Source organism: Camarhynchus parvulus, chromosome 20 (assembly GCF_901933205.1).
Source record: "Camarhynchus parvulus chromosome 20, STF_HiC, whole genome shotgun sequence".
Lineage (NCBI taxonomy): Eukaryota > Metazoa > Chordata > Aves > Passeriformes > Thraupidae > Camarhynchus > Camarhynchus parvulus.
Window position 1 is genome coordinate 7,000,001 of NC_044590.1, and position 21,045 is coordinate 7,021,045.

General features: G+C 48.2%; 1 protein-coding gene across 1 annotated transcript; it reads right to left on the reverse strand.

The window, feature by feature from the left end:
- Nucleotides 1-93: 93 nt before the first annotated feature.
- RAD21L1 (RAD21 cohesin complex component like 1) lies at nucleotides 94-11,793 on the reverse strand. Its single transcript, XM_030963571.1, has 13 exons — nucleotides 11,650-11,793; nucleotides 11,363-11,492; nucleotides 9,788-9,887; nucleotides 8,718-8,824; nucleotides 8,169-8,354; nucleotides 7,450-7,551; nucleotides 6,365-6,475; nucleotides 5,153-5,382; nucleotides 4,204-4,306; nucleotides 3,347-3,486; nucleotides 2,584-2,664; nucleotides 1,954-2,031; nucleotides 94-1,241 (listed from the first exon to the last, which is right to left on the reverse strand). Exons 1-13 carry the CDS (start codon nucleotides 11,791-11,793, stop codon nucleotides 1,050-1,052), a joined length of 1,704 nt encoding a protein of 567 aa, XP_030819431.1. The 3' UTR covers nucleotides 94-1,049.
- Between the last annotated feature and the right edge of the window lie 9,252 nt (nucleotides 11,794-21,045).

A 21,045-nucleotide genomic window follows, 5' to 3' on the forward strand; every position in this document is an offset into this window, starting at 1 on the left:
ACAGGGGTGTCACTGAGGTGAGTGAACACCTGAAGGTCAGGTGACAGCATCACCCATCCTTTCCCATTTAAAGTAAAATCACCAAGTCCCTGACCCTGAGATGAACCCATAGGATTTGATCCTTTAAAAGAAACACCAACAAGCAAAGGAAACATCTTCTGATTTTTATTGATTCCACATGAAGGAACAGTGATGTCCCCAGAGCACCAAAGCAGCTGAGTGGGGCACAACCACCCCTCCTCCAGGTGGAGGGCAGCTGGAAACCAAGAGCTTCAGAAAATGACAGTAAAAGGGATTAAATTTATCCTAAATTAGATAAAAATGCAAAGAACTAATAATATTTCAGTTAACATCCATTTTTAAATAGGTCTACACATGAATAAAGGTGTTAACAAGTTAAAAAGCTCTGTGAAATCTGACAATGCAGGGTTTCTAGGAAATAGAATTTCTGCCTGCAGCTTCTGGACTCTTCTAGGGCCAGTGTAACCTCTGTCTGCCTGAACACACAAAAGCAGCACTGGAGACGGTACCCTGCTAGATCTTAAAATATGAAATATTGAATGTTCTTTGACAGGAACAATTTTAAATAATCTAAATTTTTTTGCTACAGAGAGTAAAAAGATAACTCTTACTGATGGTATTAGAGAATTAACAGACACAAGCCTTGTCAAAAATAATTTAAGCTCCAAAGGTAGCCTCTGAGAAAGGTTTTGAAGGACTTTTATAAAATTCCTTTGAGGATTTTTATAAAATTCCTTTGAGGACTTCTATAAAATCTTTCACAATGTAAATCTCTTACGTAGAATATATATTTTAGTGGTATTTTATTAACATATTGTGTAACTATCATATAACTCATCATGTAACTATAAATATTAATAATAAGCCCTGTAGTGATCAGCTGGGGCAGGACCCCTGCACCAGCCATGACTGGGTGGTGTAGAGGGCAGGGATCTCTGCTCATCTCCCACAGCTTGACAAGACAGTCCATCCTTTTTCCAGGAAAACTGTTTGCTAGAAAATGCAACCCAAGCTGTATTTTGATCAGTTTATCTGATCTTGTCAAACATGGGCCCAGCAGTGGCTGTGAGGTCAGCAAAGGGCTTGGGCTGCTGCAGCTCGAGGACCTGCTGCTTCTTCAGCACCAGAAAGATGTAAAATATGGCTGCAGCTTCTTTCCGGGTGTTTCTCCGGCAGAGCTCCCGAAAACTGAAGGAACACACACCTGATCTCTTCAGCTGCTGCAGGAGGGAAATGAGAAATCAGTCAGGTCAGCTTCTCCACCAGTAAAACTGGAGTCCATGGAGTCCAAAGAGAGAGCACTGCATAGAGGGAATATCTCTGCCTGAATGCCTCAAACACCATCTCATTCCCCCATCCTGGATATCTCCAACTAGACAAGGTTGTTCCAAGCCCCATCCAACCTGGCCATGAACACTTCCAGAGATGGGGAGCCCACAACCTCTCTGGCTATCTTCCATCTGTGTTTATAGAAGTGACTTTTCACATTTTAATGCCATAATAGTGTTGGTACTTATGTGTGTTACTAAAAGCTACAATTCCACAGAATTCCATTACACCAGTGGAGTGCTCCCATCATGCTTTGTGATTGATAACAATAAATATCCTTGAGCAGTTCTGTGGGCTCAGTTATCTCTTGTTTTTTAAAGGCTTACCTAGGTGTAAATATTTATTTACTATTTGCAATATACTTTTGAAATATATTAAAAAAGAGCATTCAGAAAATTCTAGTAATTCCAGCAGCTGTGGAAAGGAACATCACACATCAAGCACCCAGAATCCTGATTTTCCACAGAAATACCAGAGAAAGCATCTGCTGCAAGTGAGAAGGGGAGACACAATGGACAGTAGAAGGAAGAGCTTTTCTAATGTGGTTCAGCTGAAATCAACACCAGCTTTTTGGTATCTAATAACAAAATCCAGCACTGGTACCTGTAAAGTTTTTTGTAACCGAAGAGTTCTTTTGCCCCATCTTATTTCTTCATTGTCTTTCCCAGTCATTGTTTGCTCCTTGAGAGGAAGTAAACAAAGTTAGTCAGGGTTTGTAAAAAGTCACACAGCATGAGAAAAAGGTCAGGAGTTCCAGGCTGGCTCAAAATCCAGATAGAGCTGGATATCTGGATGGCCAAACTCAGGGAATCTGGAGGCTCTGACACCTCTGTGCTCATACAAGGCTGTGTGAAACAAAGGAAAGAATGGGACCTGTGTGCTTTGTGCTCAGAGATAGCTCAGGTGCAACATGAACATGGTCCCAGTGAGGCAGCTCCACAGCCAGGTACTGCTCTGTGGGACTGGGATTCTGACAGGATTTGTACTGACAGGGGCTTAAAGAGATATTCAGATATTTGGCTTGGGATTTTGGGTTTAACCTCTGAAGCCTGCAGCTGACTGCCCTGGTTTCAGAGTACCTGAACATCCTCAGAACCAGCAGGGTAGAATTGAAATTATTTCCTTCTCACAGGAAGCAAAACTCCCTGGAAGTTCACAATGCTATTTTTTTTTTTTTTAAGAAACAGGGTTCTCTTCTGAAAAAAGCCAGGGCCATCAGCTTAGGACACACACCTCTGGCACCTCCACCTTCTGTGCTTCAACTTCTTGGGCCAGGGAATTTTTTGAGCTCTCAGAGAAAGCTGCTCCATCCTCCTGTGAACATGAAGAAGACAATCACTAGGCCTGGCCATTTATACACACAGTACAGTTCTCTTTACACACTTCTTCTCAAAGAATTTATTGTCATAAAGTTTTTCAAAATAAGTTAATAGCTGCTATTTCTACCATGTCTTTCCTGATACAGGGAAGGACCTTGCTGTAGGATTTATCTACAGATGAATCTAAACCTATGGGCAGAGTTCAGGCATGCAGCACACATTTTCTGCTGCCATTAGCTCCAATTTCATCACTTTTCAACATTAATGAGCCTCATATTCTCTAAAGAATGCCCTTTAGCAGAAGTGAAGATGGAAGAGATATTGCTTGAGTATTTCCTCAAGATGACACACAAAATGTAAGTTTTATCCTTTATAAAGATTATATTTGTCTCTTCAGTACAGTATTTAATATTTTATATTAAGCTCTCATGTATACTTAGTGATTAAACTGTAATTTATGCTGATTAATAAACATTTTAATTAATCATTCATTCATTGTGGGAGTTTACCAAATTATAAATAAACTTTTATCACACAAGCTACGTAATGCTCTCTTGCCTGTTTTTAGCATCCTTTCCAAACATGAGTAATTTCTTAACATGTTTTAAATGGAACCTTAGCAAAAAGTGGAACCAATAGGCACACTTAGGTCTCTAAAACTGAGGAAAACTGCTCACTATAATTTCACCACAGTTCTCATTGATTTCATTTCTGTCATTCTGTGATGTCAACATAAAGGAATCATTTCTAATTTTTCTCCCAGTCTTGGAATGAGCTGGCTCCTGCAGGTAACTTGGCTCTTCTACTGGCAGCATCTCTGTATTAACAGAAAACCAAGGTTGAAGAGGAAATTACTGTGAATCACCATCCTTAAAAAAAACCCCACTGAAAAGCAAAAATCACACAGAAGTTCAGAGTCTTTGAGAGGAAGAGCCAGAATAAGCAAATATTGAAGAAGTATCATTCCCAACAGAATAATGGAAGAAGAACCTTCCAAGGCAGGTTTTCCTTTTCTGAAAGTTGACCTTTATGGACTCACAGGAGGTGGGTTTGTTAATTAATTTTTGAGACAGGTTAGGTTCCCAGCAGAGCAAAGGAATGAAAGTGGATACATCCTTCTCAGAAGATCTAAAATGGAACACTTCCTCTTGCCTGATATTAACCAAACACATCTTCCAGATACAAGTAGAACTATTTACATTAATTTGGAATTTTGGAGAGAAGTTTGATTAAGCTTAGGATAAGTGGGAAGCTAATTTTTTTCAATTATATTGAAACAAACCCCACAAGCAACATTACCCAAATCTGCAGTTTCAGAGATAATTAGAGAAACCAAAGATGAAACCAAAAATATCTTCTTATGCCACAAGGAAGAAAAAACTTGGATTTCATTTAATTTCTAAGAAACAAAAGAACAGCAAAGAAGTAATTTGTGTAATACTGCACACCAACACCTCTTGTGTCTTTCAAACATAATGTAGAATAGAAAATACTCTCTAACAGCTAATTCTGCAGAACAGAATTAAAATATTACCTGTAGTATCTTGCTCTTTTCTCACTTCTTTCATTTCAGACATCCTCCATATTCCATTTGCTCTCATCTTAAATCTGTCAGTCTTGAAGCATTTTTCAAACAACTGAAAATAATTATTTTTTGTTTGCTTTCAGAATATCATGTCAGATTATTTACAAACATCAACACAAAATATGAATATGAGCTGTATGTTAATGAGTGCAACCCAGAATTTCAGTATTTGAATTAGGTCACTCTGAAAATCTGCAATTTTTTTTTGTTTGTTTTTAAGCAATAGCTTTCTGCAGCTCTGACATGAATTCCATGAAAAAAAAACATCTTAGGGGCAGCTTGAATAATTTTTCTTGAAGCCAAGCAGTAGGGAAGGATGAAAGAAAGAAACATCTGCAGTTTTCATCTTCTTAAAGAGCAAGTTGTAATTCTGCAGCTGGACTCTAAGTGGTGAAGCTGCACTGCTGCAGTGAACCCTTCCAAATCCATCAGCAATATTCTACTACTACTGTCTGATGTGCCTTTAAATAAATATAAACAAAAGATACCTCAAATTGATTACAAAGAGGAAATAAACCAGAAAACAATAGAACAAATGAGAAAGTATAAAAGAAATGGATAGAAAAGTAAAAAGTTGTGTGTCAGTATAAGATCATTCAGGCACCGGTGTGTGAAATGAAACATCAGCTCTCATGTTCCTTTTGTAATTTTTCACTTGTTGGAGTGCAGAAGGTTTAAGGCTCTGACCCCCCCAGATGATGAAACAATTAGTGGTGAGTGTGCAAACCATCAGGTGTCTGCTGACCAGTACTACACAGCAATGCTCAGGGCACACCTGCAGCCAGCTCCAACGTCAGATCAAACAGAGTCTACAAAATCTCTCTCAGTCAGATCCCAGCTCTGCAACAATCCTGGAACCTACACAGTGGCACAGACCCCACAAGGAACTGATGTTTACCTTTTGCAGCTGAGCATGAATCATAGGCTGTGAAGAATGGGACAGGAGTTTATCCACACCTCCCCACTCCTTCCACATCATTGTTTTCTTGGTAGGGGGAGCAAGGTCCAGCGTGGCCAGGAGGTCAGTGTAGTTGGAGAGCTGCTTGTAAATGGTTTGGCAGCTCAGCTCCTTCTCTACATCCACCAGCAGCTTCCTCTTTCTTTGCTTTTTTTTCCTCTGGGTGACAGCTACATAAAGCAAGTATTAATAACAAGTCTTAAGGTCTATTCCTAGGACATTAGGCACACCAAAAAGCCCAGTGATTCAACCTGGCTGCCGACCTTCTGAACACTGCCTAGACTTGAAAATCAAAGCACAAGTGCACAGGCCAGTCCTTCAAAAGTTTCTATGAAGTTTTCACTCTTTGTATTCTTTTATTGGAAATTCCCTTATGTTTAATTGTGGAAGACAAATGACTCTTTTAATAAAGAGCTGGGTACAGGACAACATAATGAAAACACAGAATAGAGCAACAAGACTGAATAAGCTGTCTTTAATCCATCAGGAAGTTAAGTGCTCCAGGAACTGCTGATGCCCTCAAGAGGTTTCATTACCTCATAATTAATATCTGTATTTGTCAGTTTAATCCTTTAGCAATTTAATCAAGATGTAAACACAAAAGAAAGGCACAGATTAGTTATATAGCCATAACTTCCTGGATATTATTTGGGCAGGCCAGAAAATTCCAATATTGTAAATATTGCTGTCAACATGAGCTTGCTTATTCATAAACAGCCACCAATGTGATAGGGGACATTTAGATTTCCTCTGCAGAGGAAATGTAATACTCTTCACCTTGGATCTTGTTAAAAATTCACAAACCAATGTTTTGAAAGTTTTGGGATTGTGATTTTAAATATAAAAGTCACTGATGTGTGACTGGCAATTAAAGTTTTTCTGGTGAATCTTCAAGCTTGCAATGCTACCAGAGCTGAAAAGCAACAAAACTTGACTTGTACATGGAAGAAACTGCAAGCACAAATTTGGGCAGCTGAGATAAATAACCTGGCACTGGGTTTGTATAATATTTACTGTAAAAAGGAACTCTGACAGCAGGAGCAAATGAAATCTAAGGTGGGAAAAATCTATATTGCAAGTATTTTCACTACTAAGAAGCAAACCAAACCTAGTTAATGCAAACATTTATCAGAAACTGGGTCAGCTTCTAACCTGTATCATCAACTGGCTCAAGCACAAATCCTTCTTCCTGGAACAAAAGGATTGTCTCATTCATTGTGTGATTCCCATCCTTAACAGTGGTGTCTGCACAGTTGGACTCAACTGCAAGAAAACCCAGCAAATAACCCAAATTAAAAAAAAAGTTACAATATGGGCTAATTTCTCAATCACACGACAGAGAATGCTACCAGACAAAAACAGCGAGAAATAGGAAACTGTGGTTTTGTTTATAATCTCATTTATGTTCACCAGTTCCTTCTCATACGCTCATGCTCTACACTTCCCTTCACTGATCCCAGAATGACCAGGCCATAGCAGAGACAAATCTGGAGAAAAACCCACACAACAGAAAGTGTTTAGGGCCAAAGGTGTTTAGTTTCAATCCCTATCTGTTTCCAGTTCCAGGCAAGTGCATGGCAGTAGGGACATCTCTGTCAACAGAAAAGGAACAAGCAGCACCAGCAATAGAGCAAGGAGAGGCAAGAGCCACTCTATCACTTTAAATCTGTTCCAGAATTCTCTGTTTTAAACTAACACTCTGATGGGGGAGTAAGAAATTAAGCTTTGATAACTATTTCTGAGAAATTTTTGCTATCTTAAATCCTTTCATCAGCATCAAACCAAAAGAAGATTAACAGAACCTTTATGAGCTACTTAAGTGTCATTTGTTGCAGAAATATGAAGCCAGAAATAGAAGCACAGGATTGTTTCTGTTGGAAAAGACCTTTTAAGCTCACACTAGGAAAGTTCACTGTTACAGGACAGCCTTATTTGGGTTTCTTTCCCCCTCAAAAGGGACATCATGCTGTGAGCAGCAGGGTGGACCAACAGCATATCCAACAGGATGTCACATGAAGGTGTTTCTAAGCAATGTGAAGTTACAAATTTGGAATCCCTAAATCAAATAAAATTATCCTAAAATGGTGGATGAAGCAGTTTAGGGAAAAAAAAAAACAAAATAAATGAAGAAAGGAAAAAGGCACAAGGATACTACAAAAAGCTGAATGTGAGTGACATTAGGCATTAACACAGGAACAGAGGGTTTATGTGAGATGGAGCAGACACTGCAAACTCACTGGCTGTGCTGTTCTCTGGCAGATCTTGTGACAAAGGACGTGCTTCCTCCACATCAAGAATGTCTTTATCTAGGACATTTTGCTCATCCCTCAACAAGAGTTCTTAAATACAAAGCACATAGTTTTAATCATTCTAAGCCTTAGTAGTCATGAAATAGTCTGATACAGCCTAATGTTAGTTGAGGTTAATACTCTGCAAAGAAAGCAAGCTCAGCTTCTGCAGATGGCCGTCAGTGGTGCGGCTGTCTGCAGCAGCACACAAAGGAGGGGATTAGTCCCAAGTTTGAGATTTCCACCCTTTTTTTTTTATTAATATGGCCTTAATAGTGTTAACAGGTATCAATCTGTAAGGTTTACATAAATGCTCTAAGCCATAATGATGCAGAAACTACTTTGCCCCCTTTGTTATTACAACAGTAAGGATAAAAAATGCTGCACTATTTCACCTTTGAAAACAGAAATTAATTGTTAAACATTAAACATAAAGTTAATGCCTTTAATTCTAAAATAATGAATACAGCCTTTAAACCAGTTTGACTTGGCAGTGTCTAAGTGATCATAGGCTTAGTGACAAGTAGGAAAAATATATGTATGAAAACAACAACTAACACAGAATTTATGTTTGACAACAATCGCTTTGGTGCTGTCTTGACTGTTTTCCTGTAAGAATAAAAATATTTGGAAAGGAACCAATTCTCTTTGCCTGTGGCAAACCCTACCAATCATATCTGCAGCATCGTCCTCATCCCCAAAATGGTCATCCTGGAAGCAGTAAACATCTTCATGCAGCACAGATTTGTCTCCGCTGGTGCTGGCTGAGTTGGGATCTGCCACCAGACTGTTACTGCTTGTCAGGACACTGCCCTCAAAGAAGCTCTGTCTCCTCAGGGCTTCTGCTTCTTCGTCTGAGGGAACACACAATTCCTGATATCTCATCTGTGTGAGTTTTGTAAACTCAGATGTATCAATTTCCTAATTTTTCAAGTAATTTTTAAAAGGTTGCAAGACATCCCATACCTCAAATGGAACAAAGAATACACAATGTTATCTAATTTAGTAAAAGCAGGAAATGTTTGGTTTGGTTCTCAGTCTCTGACACCAGATAATATTGCTTACACAAAATTTTAAACCTAAGACAGCATAATAGGCCAATCAGCAAAAGCATGAAACAAATGGACCTTTAATCACAGTTTTTTCACACATGGAAAGGGCTCACATAAAACACACTTCCCCTTATGAAATTCGTCCACTTTCTCAACTACTCTCACCAAAGTTTCTATCACAGAGAAGTATACTGCTTTCATAATCCTCTGTAAGTGTGATTTCTTCAGCTCTGCTCTGATTCAAGGTAAAATGTTCAGCAACATCAATGGCCCTGATGAAAAAAATATTATAAAAATATAGAGTGAACTGAAACTCATTGAGCATTCAGCTAGAATGTGAAAACTTGTTTCTACACAGCCTTCAATCCTGGCATTTTATCACAATTTTATCCCCACATTTCTCCCCTCCCTTTTGCCAGTAAACTTGGCCTTTGTGATTTTGTTCCCATCCAAGCCCTGGTACCTACCAGACCCTTGTCAGAAGGCAACTAATTAGCGAAACATCTTTTAAATCAAATTACACAACTCTTGGGCAGGTAGAAAAGGCACCTTTACAGAGTCAGCACACTGAGGCACTTGAATAAAGTATATTATATTGCAGCTGTACTTACAAAATAATAAACCCTTACTGATCCCATCAAATCATATTTATGAGGAGGTACAGAGCAACCCTCAATGGAAATCTCTTGTCCTGGACCTTTGGGGCATCAGAGCCATCAGAAACATGACTTAGTCTCCTGTTTTTTATCAGTTTTCTACATTAGTGCTGCTTTGTGTCAAAAAAGCCTGAGAAATATGCTGGCTTTTTCTCAGGAGCCAGGCTGACTATTGCTGATAAAACACCCCAGCCCCAGAGAGCAATGGAGCAGAAACAAAATGAAGCTACCCAGTGGAACAGTGCAACACTGTGAGGTTACTGGCCACATCTTTGAGGATTAATACTAATTTTTATCTCTTCTCTTGAGGTTCAGAAAGCTGTTTGCATCCTTCACTCAGACAATTTAGAATCCTGAAGTCTAAGTTCAAGACATTATTACATTGTGAAGGTCTGTTGATTAAAGGACTGAAGAAAACTACCAAAGCACAATGCCTGTGGCTATAGAGCTCAGAATTTAGGAGAATTCAGTTATTAAATCAAAACAACCCAATCTGAGTCTCAATCAGATAACAGCAAGTGTATAGCTTTTACTTCTGAAAATTCTAAAAGAATGAATAAAAACTAGGGAAGCATTTACTTTACATCTGGAAGTGGTGCTTCAAAATCATGAAATTCTTCAGGTAATGTAATGGACTGATAAGCAGCCTCAAAGTTCTCTTCTGGAAGGTCAAGAAGCCCTGAAATAAACAGACAACATAACAAAAGAAGTATCAATAAAATAAAAGTAGTGCTGTCTCCCAAGTAGGTATAATAAGCCCATAAACCTGTCAGGAGGGACTGCTGCCATTCTAAATCACAGAATGGTAAAGCTTAGGCACCCAAAAGTGGAATTTCAGTTTCCATGTCCTTAAGATGATCTATTTTTTACAGACAGATACAAAAGAGTCTGCTGCAACAGGACCTGAAATATGCAAGTACTTGTGTTGGTGAGCAGCTGCTTTAAGTCCCTGGAAGGTTCTCCCAGCTGATGTCTAGCCCAGAGTCTTTCACAGCACTGCAAATGAACCACTGTGTTTTCCTTTCATCTGCTCTGTCTCCATAACACTGTTCCCCAGCATCAAATAATTATGTACTCAGACTGCCAATTACTTGGGAATCCTGGAAAAATTCATATGAGGAGGGATCTCTCAAGGTCATCCAACCCAACCTTATGCCCAGAACAGGGTTAATTTCAAAGTCAGATCACTTTTGTCTATTTCTGTTGATGCAGATTTCACAGCATTCCTGAACAGCCTCTTTCAGCATTTTACCACTTCTGCTGAGATTCTTCTCCCCCCTTCTATCTAGGTAAATAGAAGTCTCTGTTGCAGCAGTGGTGACTGTTGTGTGCTCTTGAGCTGTGTGATGCTCTCCAAGTTGCTATAAGATCTATCTCCAAAATAGCCACCAGTTGTGGCTGGCAGATTTCAGTTGCATATTAAGGGAAAATTTCTTCACTAAAAGGGTTTCCAAGCCCTGGCACAGGCTGCCCAGAGTAATGCTGGAGTCACCATCCCTGGAGGGATTTGAAAGACATGTGGTATTGGGGGACATGGCTTAGTGGTGGCCTTGGCAGTGCTGGGTGAACAGTTGGACTGGGTTTTGGAGGGCTTTTCCAGCCTAAATGGTTCTGTGATTCTATAATTCTGTGATCATATCCTTGAGAATAATACAGAGTAATTATTGACTATTTTGCAAACAGACCAGGTCACAAAGCACATTAAAACTGGCACAAGACACTGGTGTTCTCAGGCTTTTTTTTAGACAACAGTGCCTCCCATTTATTGCCTAAGTATGACAAATACAGAGCCCGTTGGAAAAGGCTCCAGTCATCTCAGCTCCCTTCTCCCTGTCTACATGGCTAGAGCTCAAAACACATTGTCAGGTCTGGCACTGACACTGTTAGACATGTTGTTGGTGTCATCAGAAATTAAAATTAATTATCTAGCAATGGAGGCTGAACTCAAGCATCTTCTTGTAAGTCCACTTAAGATACTGCTTCTGTTAAGGGAGTCAAAGACCTGAAATGGCACTAAATTAAGCCAGACCAGCAGTAGGTGATAGTATGGTCAGTTTCTTTTGGGGTCAGTAATGTGTATTTAACAGAAATAGCCCAAAATTAACTTTTAAAATGAGAGGACACACATGAAAAAATGCTGAATTTTGTGTATACCTGGGCGAAAGGCTGTCTTCATTTTGGTCAGAGCTTCATTGCAGTCTGCCAAGAGGTACTTTACTTTCCTGTTGTAAATCCGCACTACCCCCAGGAGCAAGTGTCCAGATGTTCGCAGAGCTATAGCAAACTGTGAGGATTTAAATTAAAAAAAAAAAATTGTTCAGGAGTTAGTATTTTTGGCAAAAACACTAAAATATTACACAGAAATAACAAAGTTCTCTACGAGAGACCAACACCTCCACCCCAGGACTCTGCAGGAGATCCCTCCTCATGCCACAGCCTACCTTTGGGGAGAGGATTTTTTGGACAGTGGCCTCTAAATTGCACTCAAAGATGTGTGCCTTGGTCAGCTTCTTCTCCCAGTGGGCAGCCAGCCAGATTTTGGCCAGTGGCCCCCGCTTGTTGATGAGCAAATGGACGTAGAACATGGTGCCTGGCTAAAGGTCTCAGGGCAGCCCTGACAAAATTCCCTGAGCTCTTCCCCTTGCAACAGGAGATGGGTCCTGGGGCAGCAAGTGGGATTAGGGATTTAATTGAATCTGAGGGGATGGGGGACCCAGTCGGGGGCTATGGGCAAGGGGGAATTTAGTGGATCTGAGGGGATGGGGGGACACAACCAGGCACTGAAGGGGATGAGAGGATTTATGGGATCAGAGGGGACAGGGCACCCAGGCAGATATTGAGGGGATGTGCGGATTTAGTGGGATTCAGAAGGGCTGGGCTCGCCCAGCTGGGTGCTGAGGGAATGGGAGAACCCCGAGAGCACTGAGGGAATGAAAGGATTTACCGAGACCCTCAGAGGGCAGGTAGGGGGGATTTGGCGGGATCCTTAGAGGATGGGTCAGGGTGGATTTGGTGGTGCCTGAGGGAGCCACCCAGGCCCTGCGGATTTAGCAGGACCTGAGGGGATGGGGTGACCAAGACGCTGAGGGGACAGGGGGCCTGAGCAATGCCAGGCGGGACGTGTTGGACTTAGCGGGATCCTGAAGGATGGAGGGGCACAGCCGGCCGCTGAGGAGCCCTGCGGGGATGAGGAGCCCCGGGGATCGAGGGGGATCAGGCGGCGCTGAGGGGGCTCGGCGAGGGGGCTCGGCGGGCGAGGGGGCTCGGCGGGCGAGGGGGCTCGGCGGGCGGACCCTCCTCAGGCCTCAGCCGCGGCTCGGCCGAGGGCGGGAAGGCGCCGGGGGGGTCCCACAGCGGGGCCGCCCTCAGAGCCCCCGCAGGGCCCGTGTCCACTCGGCACGGCCCCGCACTGCCACGGAGCCCTCGGCAGGGACCTGCCGCTGTAAACGGCCCCCTCCTTCCTGGGGCTCACCAGCAGGAGACACGCGTGCCCGGGAACACGTTGTCGCACCCCTCATTTTGGGTTCATGAGAGTGGAGAGCAATCTCATTCTCCCCATCCATCTGTCCCTCTCCTCTCCGCTCCTCCCCTTCTCCTCCCGATCCTTTCACCCTTGACGTTCCAAGAGCCCTTTTGCAGACACCGCCCCATCTCTTTCTCTGCAGGTGAGCAGCTCCTGCGTGGCTCCAGACACGTCTGATAAAACTCCCCTGGTGAAGGAAATTTGCAGAAGAAAACAAAAAAAGCCAAACAAAAAAAAGCAGAGCCTCAGGTCAGCCTTCTGTGCAGGGTGGGAAAGGCAAAAGGTGCACAGCCCTCCACCTGCATCAGCTCCAGCCACCCCTGAGAGAAGACAGTGTGTTTGCACACTTAGGTGTCACCAGCCAGGAAAAAAAATAGTTTTTCACCCTCTGTTTCATGCTTTCCGTGCTTTATATTCAGGCAGAATAAGCGAAGCTCCCGTTGCTCCCAGGCACAGCCCGGAGCATCAGCTGTTGCCGTATCACAAGGCACCTGAGGTTTTCCCTGTCTCCCTGGTGTTAGCTGAAGATAACGAGATCTTAATTATCAGCAGGAAAGTGCTGAGCCTCATCCCAGTGCGGCTCTGCATCTGGTCATAGTGGCAAGCAGGGCTCCATCCCTCCAGCTGCCTTTGGGCTGGAGCTCAGATGTTTGGGGAAGGAGAGGGATTTTTTGCTATAAATCATCCTTGGAGCGGTGTATCCCCAACAGGGACTTGGAGGAACCTCCCACAAGCCCCAGAGCAGGTATCCACTACCCATCCAGGGCACCAAACCTGTCTGAGAACTCCGTGCCCTGTAAGAGGGGAACCACCCTCATTGATGCCCACCGTGCAGCTCCAGCCTTCCCCAGCACCAATGCTCAAGTCCAGCCCTACCTGCCTTGCTGGTGGCAGCAGCTCCCAGGAGCAGATTGCTGGATCAGAGCCCCCCCTCATCCATGGGGAGCACTGGGATGTTGTGTCTGGGGTACACAGGACTGGCACTGACAGGCAGGGAGGCTGTGATGTGCCAGGCATCTCTGGTCCTCCCAAATTGCTGGATCTCTCGGTGATGTACAGCCAGCTCCTGAATTGCCTGGCTGCTTTTTCTCTGACCTCTGAGTCACCTTGAGCCGTGCTGGCTGTGAGTTCTTGCTCTGCCATGGGATGCTGTGAATGCTAAGGAGGCAGGGATGAAACTTCACCTCGGTGGTGAGGCTGGATAGGGGTCAGCACTGCCAGTGGGCACCAGACAGCTGTGCACTCCCCAAAATTGGGCTGTGCTGCACAGAGCTGTATTAGGGAGCAGAGCCAGGTCCACAGCCTGTCTAGCTCCATCACATTCCTGCTCCTGCTGTCCTCTTCTGCCTGCCTAAGGCTCCCATTTGCTGTCCTTCTCATCAGCGTTCAATCATTTTGTCTGAGGAGTTACATGTTCCCATCCCTGGTTCCCCGTCTGGCTCCTTCACCCTGTTCCATCTCCCAGACTCCTTCCCCCCCTCCTCCTTCCTTTTCTTTCCAAGTCGTCTGTCTCTCCCCTCCAGCACTCCTGCAGTTTCATTGTGAATTTTGGCAGTGCTCCCTCTGACCTTGGCTGTCTCCTCTCTTTGCTCCTGCACTGGCAGCATAGGTCTTGGCTGTCTCAGTCTTCCCTCCCCTTCTCTTAGTGCCAGCACCTTGGGGATGGAGTGGCCTTTGCCAGCCCTCATCCTCATGCTCAGCCACTTAGGATCAGGCTGGGGAAGGTTTTTGGGCTACCCTGAAGCCCTTTCAAAGGCCTGGGGTCCCCTCCAGCAACCATCCAGCAATGGCACTGGGATCCTGGGGCAGCACAGTGCAAACAGCAATGCCAGCAGGATGCATCCCTCCACCTCATCGCTCACAGGTGGCCTCTCGAGCATTGCTGTGGGATTGGGGTGCAGGAGCAGCCCCCCCAGGCAGCATGGAGCCCTGACTCCATGGCAGACTCAGCCCTGTCCCCTGCAGGTGGGAGCCACAGCAGGAGTGCCTCTGCTTCTGCCTCACAAATCCCCATCCTGGCCGGGCTCCTGACCTTGGCATCCCTGGGTGCACGGGCAGCCTCAGGGCTTGGGTGCTCCAGAACAGAGGGCTTGACCACAGCTCTGCTCAGGAGCAAACTGGTGGCAGTTCTGTCTTCCCAGGGAATTTGGTGATGGTGAGGCAGCAGATCTGCTCCTGCCCATCTGTTCACAGAGATATGCCTGCCTGCTCCAAATCCATCTTTTCCTACTGATTTGGGACAATCTGTGTCCCATGACCTACTTGTCTCCAAGCATCTCCTGCCTTCCTGCGGAGTGGGTTGGTACTAAAGACTCTCTAAATGTAGTTAACGTGTCGGGATGCACTTACATTTATTTTTAATTCTGCTTCTTTCTCGGCCCACTTCTGGCTACATCCCTGGGGACACTGTGCTGGGAAGCCTCTGTGTTTCATAGAGTCACAAAGTCACGGAATGGTTTGGGTTGGAAGACACCTCAGAGATCATCTCATTCCAAGCCCCCTTCCATGGCAGCTCTATGCCCTTGCTGCAGCTCAGAGACTGAGAGGTGCCATGTGTTGGTCTAGAGTGCTCCAGTCAGCATCATGGATAGACACTGTGCCTGGATAGGTGCTGAGCCTGGATCGTGTTGCACCTGTCCAGCCCTCAAAAAACACAAATGCACCTCTTTATTTGTGTGGCATGCTCTAAAACTCTCTGACCTTTTTTTATCCATTTTAGCTGTACCTGACAGAGACTTCAGAGAAAATCCCTGCCCTGTCATGGCACAGGTGGCAAGAAACTCCCATCTCACATCTCTATACAGAGCAGTGCCCAAACACTATGGATAACACAGAGTGCAGTGTAGCTGCAGAGGAGTACACTGTGTGCGGGAACAGGGTTCAGGACACGATGGGGACAGGGTGCAGGGCACAAGCATCATCCCTGCAGCCCCAGCACTGAGCTCACCCAGCATCTGCAGCACTGGGTGTGCTTGTGGAGATGCTGGAAGCATGTGAAGGTGTTGAAGGTAATGGCAAAGTGATGGACAAACCTTCCCAGCAGCTGTCAGCAGCCCACCAGCTATTGCTGGGATTTATATCCACATCTCCAGGCGCTGCTCCAAATGTGGAAATAGACCACATCGTATTAACAAACGAGGGAAAGTGTGTGGCTGCCAGCAGGTCACTGCTGGGGCACGTGCCTGGCTTTGGTGCCAGGTCAGGGAGAAGAAGAGTGCAGGCACTGACATGAATGCTCTGGGAAAATGGAATAAATAACGTTTGTGTCTGTCTGTCTGTCTGCGTCTGTGTGTGTAGGGGGGGCATTAAGCTCAGTGGGATTGTGGTAGGACCGCAGGGGCCAGGATCTCCTCTGTCCCAAGCTAGGGCATATCATACCTGGCCCAAACCCAGGTCAACCCCCACTTTCTCCGGGAATCTGGGGACAGCCTGGGCAACGTCCATATGGGACCTCTCCCTGCTGTCTTTGGGGCTGGGGATGCTCATGCTGCAAGCCCAGTGTCCCCAGCCCAGCTCCACCTCACGTCCCACAGGGGACTGCTGGTTGTGGAGGACACATCCTCCAGGCAGACCCCGCACAAAACCCACCGTGCTGCTCTGTGCTCTCCAGAGCCCCTCCCCACGCAGCCCCGCGGGGTGCCCAGGGAGGGTCCCGGCGGTGCCGAGGGGGTGCACAAAGGGGCCCCTGTCGCACAGGGTCCGTGCACAGCAGGTGCCGGTGTGCACCCGGGCGTGTGCATGTGAGTGCATGTGTGTGCCCCCCGTACGTGTGTGTGTGTGCGTGTGCGTGCGGCGGCCGTGCGCGACCGCAGCTCGGGGCACCCACCGCCCGCCCCGCGGCGGCACCGGCACCTGCACCTGCCCGGGGAGCCGGGGAGGCGGCGGGGGTAGGCAGCCCGACGCGGGGGACCGGGAAGGGAAGCGGGGCAGCTCGGTGCGGGCATCGGCGGGGAGGGCAGACCGAGCGGAGAAGCGGGAGCGGAGCCCGGTGCGCGGAGCGGGGCCACAGCCCGGTGCGGGAGCGGGGAACGAGAGGGCACACCCCGGCAGGAGAAGAGGGTCCGGTGAGGGGCAATTTAGTGCAGTCACAGGGACACAGGTCCCCACAGGGGGTTTCAGACGGATTCGGGAAGGTGGGTCGCTCCAGGTAGGAGCCTGGTTTGGGAAGGGGGAGAGCCAGGTGGGACGACCCGGTCCGGAGAAGCAGGTGCCGGGTTCAGGAAGGAGAGCAGCCCGGTCTGGGGGTCGGTACCGGGGAAGGGGGACAGTCCGGGCGGGGTCTCAGCTCCGAAGGTTGCCCGGTTCGGCTGAGCGGGATCCCAGGAGGAGGAGCAGCCTGGTTCGGAGACCTGCGGGGTGGGGCTGGTAGCCCGGTCAGGGGAAGAGACTCCGGGGAGGGGAAGCATCCCGCCCTCGGGGTTCGGCTCTGGTTTGGGGAAGCATCCCGGTTCGGGAACCCGTCTCCGACCCAGAGGAGCATCCCGTCCCGCTTCCACCGCTCACCTTCGGCCGCGCAGGCCGGCGGCGGTTCCATGGCGTCCCCGCGGGCGGCGGAGCTGCGGAGCCCGGACGAGGCGGCGGCGGCGGGTGCGGGGGCCGGTGCGGGCGCGGGGGGGCCGGTGCCGGCGGGCCCAGGGCTGGCGCTGGCGCTGGGCTGCGCTCTGGGCGGCGCGGCGCTGGTGGTGCTGGCGGGGGCCGTTCCGCGGGCGGCGCGGCCCGACCCGCCGTGCCGGCGCGGCAGATGGAGCGGCTGGAGGCTCGGGCAGCCCGGCTCCGCGCCCGCCTCGACCGCTGCACCGTGGCCGGGCTGGCGCTGCTGGCCCTGGGTGGGCTCCTGCTCGCCGCCCTGCTGCTGGCCGCCGCCGCCGCCCGCCGCCGCGCCCGGGCCGCCCGCCGCACCGGCGGCACCTATGGCTCGGTACGGCTGCGGCTGCGGAGGCTGTCAGCTGAAGGGACGCGGGCGCTGCTCGAGAGCCAGCTGAGCCCCCCACCCCAGCCCCCCGAGGGGCCCGGCTCCTAGCTGGGCGCACCCCAGGGACCCCCCGCCACTGGCAGAAAGGGGGTCCCCCTGCTGCACTCCAACACCGATACCATTGGGTGAAACTTTGCCTACACCAGCCTTCAGCCACCATTGCCACCTCCTTGAACCCTTCTTGAATGGCGCTCCAGCCCAGCAGCACCAGACTGATGAGGCTTTGGGGTTTTGCACCAGACTGCATGGCCTTGGCCAGGGTTGTTCCCTACCACCACCAGCACTGGGACAGCATGGCCTTGGGACCTCCTGTCGCCTCCCCAGCACCTTCCTGGATGGGATCCTGCCACCAGCATCATGGCACTGGCACAACCAAGGCAGCCACGGGATTTCTGTGCCATGGTCAGTTGCAGCCTGGGCTGGATGTGAGGCTGAGCTCCTTCCCACAGCCAGGACCTGACTGCTCTTCCCTGCAGATCTGTTTCTGCCATCAGTGACCATTTTTAGCAATAGTTTCCTGTAAAACTCTGGCACAGAGCTGGTGCTTGCACTGCTTTGGGCAGAAGAGGAGGCAGCAAGCATGCCCAACACCTGTGGGGCGGGGTCCAGCCCCCTGCCACCCCCCAGCCCTCACACCCCACCAGCTCCATTCTGCACAGCAGGATGAAGGCCAGGACACACCTGCACCGTGCCAAGCATCCCACTACCACCAGCAGCCCTGGAATGGCCTCTTCCAAACCCATGGTGCTCTGTACAGAAGAGAGTGGATGATTCTCAGGGCCTCGAGGTGACGTGGTGGCTGTGTCCCACACTGGCCTGGCAGTGCTGCTGCTGGGGAGTCCCCATGCCAGCCTTTCTGCTGATTCAAAGGCCATTGTCTGTGGTGTGAAGGCAAAATTGCGTCTCGGGAATTAAATGTGAAGCGTCATTAAAGCACAATGTTCTGTGGAAAGAGAAATGGGTATGAGCACTGTGCTGGGAAAGGGAAATAATTATCCCACTGGAAAATGCAGACCCACAAAAGGTGCTGTTTATCATGAACTGCCACCAGTTTTCAATCTATCTCATAAGCTACCCGCTTCAGACATTCTCAGACAGGGACAAGTCCCTCCAGACAGCCTGACACAAAGAAAAGTGAATTTTACATCTGGTTGCCTGGGTTGGATTTTATTCCAGGGCTTCCAGTGTCTCCTTGTATGCTGGGAATGGTGTCCTCTGCCCTCTGTTTCCATAAAATGCTTCACAGATTATTCCTCCTGCTGCTGTGAAGTGCCACATGCCTCTCTCCCTGTCACCACATCACCAGCCACGCTCTGTACTTATTGTAGGATCCCAGGGAACAACTGTGAATCACCTCACACCTGCAATCCTGGAACCCAGGCACCCTTGCCTGGAATGAAACCACATTTGGAGTGAAATGGGTGGCTGTGCCGCACTGTCCCCAGACAAACACTGCCTGTCCCCAACAGCCTTGGGACAAATGGCTTTAATCAGAGCCTGAGGGGCCAAATGAAGGGTCCAAGGAGAACACGGAGGGGCAAATGTCATTGTGGCTGTCACTGAGGAACTCTAGGGTGGAGGAGGGGGTGATGCTGTGGGAGGGAGGGAAGAGAGGGAAGGAAAGGGAAGAAGAGAAAAAGGGGAGAAAGGGGGAGCTCTGAGTCTTCCCAAGCAAGGCTCTGCCCTGAGAAGGCAGATGTCCCTCCTGCAACTCAGCACTGGCCCTGCATTTCTGGATTAGTAAAATAAACCCGTTAGATGGAGAAATCATCCCTTTTTTGTTGCTTTAAATAAGATGGAAGGAGTGTTTTCAGGATGAAAAGCTGAGCCTGGTGAAGGTTACAGCTGTTAAGCACCTGCTGTATGTGAGCACAAGGAATACTCCCATGGATTAGGCCATGAGGCTGCTCCAGAAACTGCAGGAAGGGGCTGTTATTGCTTTGTCAGCACGTTGCTGGACTGTGCCTTGAGTCCTGCAGGACTGGGGGGAAGCCTCTACATATATAGAGATATATTTACAATGAACAAACCATAAAGGAACAGCACAATTAAAGCAGATTCTCCACTGAGACCTCAAGGGCTGGGATGTGATCTCGTACACAGCCTCCCCTAGGCTGAGGTGTAGGGTGGCTGTGGCAGAGAGACATGGAGCTGTCTGACCTGGCTGTCCCTTCATCACTCTGGCAGGCACTGGGAAAGAGGCACTAGCATGTGGTGCTTAATGTGCAGGGCAGTAGTAGAAAGCAATCCAAAATATTTCAGAGTGCTGAGAAAAATCTGGCTGGGAAAGGCTGATGGTGTGCAGCCTGAGTGGAAGGAGGGTCAATGGTTCTCCAGTCCCCCAGTGCTGGTGTTTTGGGGGTGTCTTTCTTTGTGCCAAGAGTGAGCAAAACAAGCAGGGAGGGCCCAGAGTGCCTTTCCCAGTTCCATATAACGGGGGCTGCTTTGTTTTCCTGCTGGGCCACACACACACACGGCTTCCCTGTATCCAGGATCCAAGGATGTAGCACCGGCTGCAGGGTAATTAGCAACGCCGGGGGTTCTGCCATCCCATCGGGAGCACGCAGGCAGGTGCAGTGGGCTGGGCGGGCTGGCAGATGGCCTGAAGGACTCTCTGGAGATCCTGAGCCATTACCAATAATCCAGTGCCTCTCTTCAAACGTGTAGTGGAAGTGCTGCTGCGGGAGGAGGGAGGCAGAGCCTGTGCCAAGACCCCACACCCAGCCCCAGCCACTCCTCACAGCCTCCCCATAAAAATTAACGCGGGGTGTGTTACCGTGCTCCCGTGCATATTAATGTTTCCTGTCGCTTAGGGCACAGACAGCAGTGCTGGGGACAGGGACACATGGCTGAGGGCCTGAACTGTTCCTCCTGCTAAAGGGAGACCTGGCCCTCACAGCCACTGTGGAACAAACCCGCAATGGGGGCAGCTGTCCTCCAGCCATTCTCGGGGAATGGGGTTTGTGCTGGCCACAAGCCTTACAGATGGAATAAGGAATGTGCTTGGCACCACTGGTTCTCAGGAGCCACCTCTGCCATGCTCCAGCTCCTTTGGTAGCACCCAAGCCAGCTGTAGGGACAGTCTCCTGTTCCCAGTGTCCTATGACATGGAGAGGAGGATCCTTGCCTCGTTTTACCCATCCTTTCTGGAGAGTGGATGGCTGAGCCCGGGGAGCCCAGAGGCTCAGGCAAAGGCCTGCAGCAGACACTTGTCCCCTTTGGAACCCCCTCCCCTCCTCTGCCACCTGTTTCCCAGCTGCACAACACCCCGGACCCGCCGGGGCCGGGCGCTGCAGACAAAAGCCGGTTCCTCGCCCTGTCGAAGCCTCTCCCCGCGCTGAC

Bases quoted from the DNA above. Each gene is read 5' to 3' on its own strand.
- RAD21L1 (XM_030963571.1), bottom strand. From the start codon at position 11,793: ATGTTCTACGTCCATTTGCTCATCAACAAGCGGGGGCCACTGGCCAAA. The intron at 3,487-4,203 runs GTAATATTTTAA...CTGTTAATACAG, and splicing joins AAAAGAGCAAGATACTACAG to AGATGCTGCCAGTAGAAGAG. The intron at 2,032-2,583 runs GTGTGTGTCCTA...CTTCCTCTCAAG, and splicing joins AGAAGGTGGAGGTGCCAGAG to GAGCAAACAATGACTGGGAA.